This window comes from Corylus avellana, chromosome ca6 (genome assembly GCF_901000735.1).
Source record: "Corylus avellana chromosome ca6, CavTom2PMs-1.0".
In the NCBI taxonomy this organism is placed as follows: domain Eukaryota; kingdom Viridiplantae; phylum Streptophyta; class Magnoliopsida; order Fagales; family Betulaceae; genus Corylus; species Corylus avellana.
Window position 1 is genome coordinate 29312965 of NC_081546.1, and position 10520 is coordinate 29323484.

The 10520-nt window shown below is 35.7% G+C and overlaps 1 protein-coding gene across 1 annotated transcript; it reads left to right on the top strand.

Moving 5' to 3' along the window:
• The first annotated feature begins 1469 nt into the window (after positions 1-1469).
• On the top strand, positions 1470-6740 carry LOC132184906 (uncharacterized). Its single transcript, XM_059598698.1, has 4 exons — positions 1470-1588; positions 4923-5049; positions 5526-5602; positions 6482-6740. Exons 2-4 carry the CDS (start codon positions 4949-4951, stop codon positions 6613-6615), a joined length of 312 nt encoding a protein of 103 aa, XP_059454681.1. The 5' UTR covers positions 1470-1588; positions 4923-4948; the 3' UTR covers positions 6616-6740.
• Positions 6741-10520: the final 3780 nt, after the last annotated feature.

Here is a 10520-nt window from a genome sequence, read left to right on the forward strand (position 1 = left end):
GCTTGACACACGTTCTTCAGATACAGCATCTAACGTACTGGAAAACACCTTCTGTCTGACTTCAAAGAAGTTTGAATAAATAATGAAATTAAACATCTTACCAAGGAAGTAGTTGTCTTTTTACACATTAATCCTATAAAGTGAGAATAAAGGTAATCTCAATGGGGTATTCAATCACAATGGTTATTTTGAAAAAAGCAAAATGCAATAGAATGTACATCTAATAATTTTTTCTTTGATTGGAAAATACGCAACTTGTGCACCCACGTGAGAATTGATTCAATTGAACCCATGATTACACCCTCAACCCCTTATGAGGGGAACTAAGATCCTTTTCATTTCAAACGAAATGAATAGTATTTATTTCATGGTTATGATTTAAAGCTGGTGCATTTAACTGTATGATTCCACATAACTTAAATTTTTTAAAAGACGTGCCAACATTGATTTCATATACACCGTTAAATGCATCAACTTTAAATTCTGACTGAAGGAAAGAAATGTCATTTGGTCCAAGGATTATTGGCTAACATTTAATAAAAAATTATGTCAAAAGGGCCAAGCTGTCAACCCCAGCTTAGATGCTAAGTGGAGAACACCAAAGATGCAAAATTTAAAAGCCAGGCAGCAAAATTTATGAAAAAATAAAAAAGCCTCAATCTTTTTGGGTTTATGCAGACAATAAATGTTAATTTAGATGGTGGATGTAGGGCTGTGTAAGAAAGCTTATAGAGTTTTGGGCATTTTTACAGGCTCCAGAAAGTTGTAATTAGTTAGATTCTTGTGGGTTTGATATTTCTCCTTGTGCTTTCCTTGGAAGCCTTGTGGTTTTCTTCAAGTACTGACATATTTTTTTTGGAGTGTAGAGAGGGAAAAGTGTAATTTAAAGTGATTTGTTTGGCCTTTTAAAGATTTTTAGGGGTGAGTTACCTACACCTAAGACTAACTAGGGGGACAAAAGTTAGAAATAGAGCTGATATCTTTTTTAATATGACGTGCGAACTCGATTTAAATCTATCATAAAATTAAAGGGTTAACATTAAGAAGTTCGATCCATTTAGTTAAATAGATCAAATTATAATTGACCTATATGATTTTAAATTTATGATTCGATTTGAATTCAACATGTAGTGTTTAGAATTTTAATTTTTAACACGGTTTACTAACTTGGCACGAACTCAAAATGAGTTAAAATATTAAAGGATGTTTAATTAAACGAATCTATTATGTTTTATGATATGCTGACACAGATTGCTGAGAAGCAAGAAGTGTTACACTTTTCAAATTTTTTTTTTTTTTGAAAGTTGATTCTTAAATGATGTGTCACCGTTGTATAAGATTTATTATTTAAAAAACGTGTCGCAAAAAAAAAAAAAAAAAAATTAAAAAATTGGGAAAGTGTACAAATTCTCCAAATTGCCCCTCCCTATAAATAATGTCCGCTTTTCAGCGAGGGTTTTTGTATATTTCTCTCGCGCCTCTACTCTCTGGTCTCCTTAGCGCGCGCTCTCTCAACTTTCTTATTTGCCTCTACATCGCCGTTGTCACCACCGCCATCTACTTCCTCTGCTGCTTCTCATCACTGAAGGTAAGCCACACTGGCCACTTCGATCTTTATAGCTCCAAAACGAGGGGTATTTTTGGCAATTATGTTGGAACAGTTCGGGTCTGAGCCTGAGCTTCTTTGTTCTCTCTGTAAGCGTCTGTGTGTAACTTCGTTATTCTGCTCGACTTGGTGGGAATGATCTCTTTGCTTGGAAATTGCAGAGTTTTTAAGCTTTTGATATCTGGGATTGTACTTTAAAAAGGCTCTTGTTAGATTCAGATTTTCGTGTTGAATTCTTGCTCATCACAGGCATTGTCTTTGTCTGTAGGGGTTTTGCTTTCTTTGTTTAGCTGAGTTCATTGTTGGAGTTTCTTATGCAATTTATTTGATTTTTCTTCCTGGGTTTTGGTCTTTGCTGTGAAAGAAGAAGGGGTCGTTTGTATTCTTGTACAAGATTCTAGTTATCGTATGGATTGTAAGTTTGAGGGGTTATATATTGTAGTTAGGTATTTGGATGCTCCCATGGTATCTTAATGGGTTGCATATGTTTCATGTATATTCTTTGGGGTTCTGATAGCTGGAAAACGATTCTTCTAGTTCTGTTTAGACCTTTTCCACTCTTTCTATTGTATAATTAAATCGGAACTGCTTTTGGATATCATGAGCATGTTGCTGAGAGGCAACATCAGATGGTGGGCAATGGGCATTTAGAATGTTTTTCCATTAACAATATTTAATAATCGAATGATTGTAAACTATTGGACTTGAAAACGATCTTCAATGGATTTAGATGGCTTGCAGTATGCAGCAATATGATTACATTGTATACATATCATATCAAATATCGTCTACATATCAAAGATGATCCTCTCTGCCCAAGTTGTAGTTTATATTTGAAAGGCTAGGCTCACCCTCATCAAGAGCACCTTATCCAACCTTCCTACATACTTTTTGTCTCTCTTTCCTATCCCTGCCTCTGTGGCGAATCACATTGAAAAGATTCAAAGGGATTTTTTATGGGGGGGGCTCAATGACGAGCCTAAGATCCACTTGGTCAATTGGCACGAGGTTTGTACTCTGATTTCTGAGGGCGGTCTAGGGATTCGGAGTTTGAGGCTTTTTAATCAAGCTCTTTTGGGGAAATGGTTGTGGAGATTTGCTAAATAGGAAGAAGCTTGGTGGAGAAGAATTTTGGTGGCAAAGTATGGTGTGTTTTGGAGCGGTTGGCGCTCTAAAGTTCCTCGCGGTTCGCATGGGGTGGGGTTATGGAAACACATTTGTAGGGGTTGGAGGTCATTTCACTGTCACTTTAGATTTGATCCTGGCTTGGGGCTGAAAGTCAAATTTTGGGAGGATATTTGGTGTGGCGAGTTGTCCCTTAAGGATGCTTTTCCTGGCCTTTTCAATATTGCTAGCAATAAGGCTGCTTCCATTGCGGATATGAGGGAGTGTATAAATGGTATGGTTCATTGAAATGTTACCTTTATTCATAGAATTCATAACTGGGAGGAGATGACCTTAGCCTCCCTTTTCTCGCTCTCGTTGCTTGGGGAAGGGGAGGATCGGATGTGGTGGATCCCATCTAGAAAAGGGAAGTTTGAGGTTCGCTCCTTTTATAGTAAACTTGTCCTTAAAGAGCCCAACCACTTCCCTTAGAAAAGTATTTGGTGCACCAAGGTTCCTTCGAGAGTGGCATTTTTTGTTTGGTCGGCCGCCCTTGGGAAATCTCTTACCTTGGATAATGTTTGGAAGAGAGGTATTGTTGTGATTAATCGATGTTGTATGTGTGAATCGGAAGGTGAGTCTGTGGATCATCTTTTTCTTCACTGTAGGGTTGCGTGCTTTTTGTGGGATGTTATCTTCTCTCGTTTCAACATGTGTTGGGTTATGCCTAGAAGCGTCAAGGAGATGTTAGCTAGTTGGTGGTCGGGTGGCAAATCCTGAAGTGTTGTGGTGTGGAAGATGGCCCCCCTGTGTCTTATGTGGTGCTTATGAAAGGAAATGAATGCTAGATGCTTCAAGGATTTGTCGAGAAATCTTGAGGACCTTGTTCATTTCTTTTTGTACACGCTCTTTACTTGGACTGCAGGCTGGCTTGCACCCCTAGTGATCTATTTTCCTAATTTTCTTTTTATGTTTTCTTCTTTTTTCTCCCCTACTTAGTCGCTCTCTTGTATACTTCTTGTGTACTTGGGTTGCGCCCCTTTGCGCTCTTTAATGTATCATTACGTATCAAAAAAAGAAATATTTGAAAGGCAAAACATCACATAGAATTAGACTGCTTGGAAAAGATACGCCCTTTCTATTGAATTTTTGTAAAAGCATAGTCCCTTTGGATTGAGTAGGTTTCAAATTTGTTGGAGTGCTTTTAGTCAAAGATATGGCGGATAGAGATATTTGGAATTTCTTTCTCAAGTGAACTGAACACACACAAGTGCAGAAAATTAGCCTGTAAACTCCATTAAAATTTTTTAGATGATATTTGTTAATTTGTATGGCATAGATCACATGCATTCTTTTATGTTTCTGTTTTTCTTTTTGGGGTGGGGGGTGTTTAGTAATTAATGGAGTCGAAATGAGGAAGTATGTGAATCCAATTGTCCTGTAATGGCTTCTGTAATTTTGTTTTACCCTCTTCTTTTCACAAATATGTGCTCCTTGTTGAAACTGTATCACAAGATTTACTAATTTTATAGTGGAAATAATATACTTATTTTGTTGTTCTTCTGAATTTTGTGTAATATTATTAGGTTTGGCTGAACTAGAGTTGAATACGGATAGACAAATTTTTACGAGTGTGATTTGGGATTGGATGTGTGTTGTGCTCTATGTTGTGTTAATATCCCAAGAACTGTTTCGTTGAGTTTGAGAAATTTGAACAATCTTTATACTTACAGTCATTTTTACTACACTTCATGGTTCTCAAGTCCGCAATTTCACATTTCAATCTCGTGAGAAAACAAAGATTGAATTGAAAAAGAAACTTATGTTGAGGTGAATGAAAACTAAGAATAAAGGAGAACATTTAAATGGAGTAGAGAAAGATTTAGAGAGTTTGACGTGGAGTGCTTTTGGTAAGTTGCTAGCTAAACTAGAAAAAAATGAGTTTTCTAGTTAAATTTTAGCTAAAGAATAGCTAGTTCTCTAGGAATGCTCGGCTTCTCTACCATATACTCAGCATCTCCACCAGCTACCTTGCCACTATAGCATATCTCCTACATTTACAGAGCGAATTACTGTAGTCATGACATTCAGATAAAGAAAGGATTCAATTTTTAACGTTAGTTTTGTAAAAATCAATTGTAGAGTTGTTTGTACACATTGGATTGTGATAGTTTCTGATAATTATCTTTTTTGTGCCGTTTTGGGTTGATAGTGGTTTGCAGAGAGTTATCAGAGAAGATGGAGCATGGGTCTAACTCAGACAACAGTAAATCATCATTTTCTTTGGTTGATGAGGATCACACGCTTGCAAACGCCGTCAGATTCACCTTGAACCAAGAGTCGGTGCTCTCTGATTCTTCCTTCAAAAAAATATTTATTTTACTTGATTATGTTCTAATTCTGTTTAACGTCTCTGCTTTATTTACATTCACTGTCAATTGATTGATGTATCTTAATCTACTTTTTTTGGGTATGTGTAAAGACGGCTTTTTGAGCTTTATTTCGTATTCAATCCTGCCCATGGGTCTTATATGATTATTTAGAGACAAAAACAAAATGATTATGTAAATTGTGAGCTAGTAATGGAGTTTAATTTGTTGTCCCAAATAGTGCTACACAATATGAAACCTTTTTTGCATAGTAAACTAAGCATGTCATGAAGATTGGGATTTGTGTTATAGAGCTAAAAGCTTGTTATGGCTTGTGGGTTCGTGTGCTGTACTTTCTCAATTAAATGTCAAAGTTTTGCACCTGTTTTTGGGTTATTTGTTTAGTTAGTATTTTTATCTAAGTATGTCATAATGTCCTCTTGCAGTCCAAGGGTTTCCTTCTCCGGATACAGCATTCCTCATCCTTCAGAGAATCGAGTTAATATTAGAGTCCAAACGACAGGTAAGATCTGGCATACTTGTCTCTAGCAAAATATTGGTTATCTTAAATGAGTTGTGTCTGGAAAATATGTTTCTCAATATCTCGGCCACAACAAAGACTAATCACAGCTAGTCGTGTGTCGAAATGGGGCAGAGATAGTTTGTCAATCAACCACCTCTCCTCCCCCGACCAGAAAGTGAATCTGATATCAAAAGCCCGAAAGCCACTGCCTCTATCTCCATAGTTGACAGCCTCTCTCTTCTCTGTCCTCAACCATCATCTTCCCAAAAGATGCATTTTCTCTAGTCCTTCCCTTCCCTTAAAAGCGGAAACCACAATCATTCTCTTCATTCCACGACCCGAGCCTATCCCTGATGTTCAATATAGTGGTTTTGATGATGATCGATGTTTGTGTCCTGCTATTGATTTCTTTTACTATTGCAACAATCTGTTTTAACTAGTTGATCCCACTTCCGAATGATTCAGTAGGGGCATTATAGTTAGATATTTGTGTATGAATTGAAAGAAATTGTTCTGCCGGGCATACGTTATTCTCTTATCATAGATATAATCAGCCCAATTATGTACTTTTAACGCACTCATCTTCTTGTGTGCCCCAAAGACTTTATTAACCTATTTTGGTAAATACCTTGTAAACCTATAATATCCAAAATCATGATATGCAGTATCAACATAGATTTCTGCAATCCCAAGTAGTTGGAATCGGAGCACGTATTATCTCTTGTAAATTGTCTTGCAATTACTTACCGAAGAAAATGATGAGAGCAAATTATTTCCTATATATTCTTGTCAAGAGTTCAGTCTTAAGCTGGCTATGCATTTAAGGTGACCTAATGTGAATTTGGAAAATATTTTGGCTCTTGTGATGGAAATTTACAGGTGCTCCAGCACAAGAGGTATTAAAAGATGCATGCCAGGATCTGATGATGATGTGCCAGCATGTGAGAAGCACTCTTGACAAGGCTGTTGCTGATTACAAAATGAGAAACCAGAGGGATGCAGATAGTGACTGATGATGATATTGAGAAAGGGTGATGGTATGAAATAGAATTAAACCTTTTTTAACTTTTGGTCTTTCCTGAATATATACTCTTGATTGTCATTAATGGAGTTCAAGACACAACAAGCTTTCAAATCAGCTCACATATTCGACAAGTTGCTTTCTTTCTTTCTTTACAAAGCTTTTCATTGTGCTCAGTTTCTTTTGTGTTATTTTGGCCTATGACAAATTTAATTTAAAAAAATAAAAAATAAATAAATAAATAAAAATTGCCCTATCGGATATATCCATATACTTTATACAATAAAACAATGCCAATGACAACTACTGCAATTACTATGAGAGAGGCCCCCATTACAAGAATGTTACCCAGCGACTGCTCTGGCTCCATTTCCTCCTCGTCATACATTGCCATTAGCAACGACACAGAAAATTTATCTTTTATTTTTCCCCCCCTCCTCTTATCTTATGATGATGTCGGATATCGATGTTTGGAAAATTGGGTGATCTCTAGTTTTTGTATGCATCACGTGGGGGTGGGGGTTAGGAAAGTAGCACAAATGAGTTTGGGGCCTCACGAAAGCAACCAAATCCTACTGTTGCTAACGTATAATAGAGATCCTTAACAATTGTAGTGTTCAGATTGTTAATAATTTAGACAGTTAATGTGAGAGTTAATATAGAGTTCAGATATCCGCTCATTGTTTGGTTAGGTAGGCTTTTTAGAGTTTTTTTATTTTTATTTTAGAATTGTTAAAAATTCAGGTCGAGATTTGGATCCATTGCTAACAATATTTGGTTGGGTACGAATACCATGCGTGTTTTTTCATGCCAGTTTCTCAAAACTACATGCAATCGTGCATGTAGTCTCCTCCATTTTGGATGTCAACTTCCTAGTTGGCATAACATCTTATTAGTCACTCTTAACAGAATAAGCAAACAAACAAGTTTTTAGATTTGGAGCATTTTAATTTTTACGTGCATTTTTAATAGAGCATTTGATTCACAGGTACATTTTTTTCAAATACATATGAAAATCACATGTTCTTAAAACACTTGTCGGTTTAATTTTTGTCCATAATCATTCTACAAAGATGATGCCTAGCATGATAGATAACTTCTTAAAAAATAAAATAATTTTTAAGCTTCAGAGACTTCCGCAAAAAAGTCGATATAAAATTGGCCTAGTATGATATATATATAGGCCTATATATATATATATATATATATATATATATATATATATTGGGCATGTTTAATAGTTTAAATTGACCTCCACTCTATGTTACAATAATTTGATTTAATTTGATCCATTTAATTTTAAGGTCAAAAGAGGGTTGTTTCAAGTCAAATCTTTCTTTTGCTCTCTAGCTTATTTTGAAGGTTGTCGCTTCTCTTGGAAGTGTGTATGGCAGACTCGAGCTCCTTTGAGGGTAGCCATTTCTGTGTGGTCGGTGGCTCTAGATAAGATTCTTATCCTAAATAGTAAATAACCTAAGGAATTAGCACCTCATCTCAGTAGACAGATGTTGTATGTGTAAGAGCTTAAGAGGTATGGGGGAGTCAATGGACCACCTTCATTATCATGTGGTTTATGCCACTTGATTTTTTTTTTTTTTTGTTTCAGTTGTTTTGGGTTATGCCTAGATATGTAGTCGATTTTGTATGCTTGTTGGTGGACCACTAGTAGTCCACGAGTGCTGCAATGTAGAAGATGGTGTCTAAGTACCTCTTATAGTGTTTATGAAGAGAAATAAATGACATAAGTTTCAAGGATCAGGAGAGGTCGTTGGAGGAGATTATATCTTTATTTTCAAAACTTTGTATCGATATATAATTGCTTACGTGTTTTCTTAAACTTTTGATTATAATGATTTCCTTGTTCTTTTTGTCAATTCTACTTAGGAGTTTCTTTTTGTATACTTTCAATATACTTATAGGCGCCATACGCTTTTAACGATATTTGTCAATTACTTATCTATTTTTTTTTTAATCAGTTTTGATCCAAGTAAAATTGAAGTTCTTTAGACCATGTCCTTGCTAAATCATACCAAATACTAGCTTTTTGGTGGAAGAACTCGTCCCCCCAACGAGCCAACAAACCTCAAACCCTAAAATCACTTGGGTGAGGACAAAATGAGAAACGCCGAGGGATGCAAGGCAAATAGTGCCTCTTCTTTATTAAACCGAGTTGACATTGAAGTAGAATGGAGCATAAAGCTTGTCTTCAATAATTCAATATTGCACAATTCTTTTTTTCCTATGCTTTTTAACGCTGCGAAAGCTTAGGCCTAATGCCTGTTGTTATATGCCTTTTAATATATGAGCAAAAACAGCATGGATATCAAAAAATTTTTTTGGCACACTTCTTGAGAAAATAAACAGGTGCCCTGAAAGTTCAAAGTGCAGATTTCACATACTCAAACAGATGAACCCCTTAAACAGAACAGGATCCTCTCCAGTTTATTTGAACCGGATAATATCCATATAGTTAGTTATATGTGAATGATATTTGTATCTTTTTACTTTTTGAGAGAACAAAAATACCAAGCAATATAACTAACTGAAATTAATTGCAATTTAACTAGCCAAATTATAGCCAATCCACATCCCTGATGTGCCAAGCACAATTGAACAGCCAAATCCCATGGAATGCTTCTCTTTTTGCGAAATACTTTTCTGGTTGGAGTTAAAGGTTGAATTCGAAATCCCAATCTGCTCTTATAAATATCATTAGACCTTAAAAGAAGTTTTGATAGTTTTCTTTTTCTTTTTCTTTTTTATTAAGATACAAAGAGAGATGAACAAAAGAGTCCTTTCCACTGTGTAGCCAAATAGATAACCAAAGAGATGAGAATACTTTCTTGAGTAGAATCAAAAGAGTAGGAGCTTATGCTTGATTTGATATCTATTACTATAATAAGGACAAAGTTTTCTTCCAAACTTGGTTAGAAAAACTCTCTCTAACTCAGTTTATAAAAATGACATATGTCATTTGAATATGTAAGATACATATTTTTTTAATAGTAGGGACAAAGTTGAAATAAATAATATTAAAGACTCATGTACATCTCACATGTTATTAAAAAAAAAAAAACACGTCATTTTTATAGATTGAGTTGAAGAAAGTTCTTCCAACCAAATTTGGAGGATAACTCTGTCCTTACTATATTATAAGAAAAAGTACAACTAAAATTTTTTATCAGAATAAAGTAAGCACATTTTTAATAAATTTTTTAAAATTTTTTAATAAGTGGGCACCCCCTTTACAATCAAAAAAGACCTGCTAACCTTGAATAAAGGAGCTGCTGTGGATAAAATGAAGGCAAATTTGGACCTTGAGGGCCATATGATAAGAGGGGTGAAACATCTAGTAAATATATTTGGCGGTGCAGAAAGTAAAACAAATGGATATACATTCTACAAAGAACAACTCAATCATGTAGTGCAGGTGGAGTTGGTAAAGTGATTGAAGGGAAGGAAGCAACCCTCTTGGTTTCCTTCTCCTCTTCAAAAATCCGTTCAGATTACTGTTTTTGTTTGCTTCAATGACCAAAACAACCAAGTGACAACACCATGGACCATGGTGGCAACACATGAAATGTTGATACAATCTTAAACCCCATGCCATTATTACCCAATCGGGTTTGGCTTGGGTCCAGTTCGTTGGGATCGTGGCACGTGTCTCATTATGGGATATGTGTTCGAATCCCAGTGTGTCTAGTTCTAACTAGAACTTGACCCATGCCGAATCCCCACTCCCAACTCTCTCTAAATTCTCTTTCCTTCCTTAAATGTAGGAAAAATTTTCAAAAATGCACCTACAGCAGATTCTCATTCCCTTCCCTAAACCAAGGGAAAGCTAAAGTGCTAGGGAATCACTTTAGCTTCCCTTATCCTTATTTTACTAAAAAAAAA

Bases quoted from the DNA above. Each gene is read 5' to 3' on its own strand.
- LOC132184906 (XM_059598698.1), top strand. From the start codon at position 4,949: ATGGAGCATGGGTCTAACTCAGACAACAGTAAATCATCATTTTCTTTG. The intron at 5,050-5,525 runs GTCGGTGCTCTC...GTCCTCTTGCAG, and splicing joins AGATTCACCTTGAACCAAGA to TCCAAGGGTTTCCTTCTCCG. The intron at 5,603-6,481 runs GTAAGATCTGGC...GGAAATTTACAG, and splicing joins TATTAGAGTCCAAACGACAG to GTGCTCCAGCACAAGAGGTA.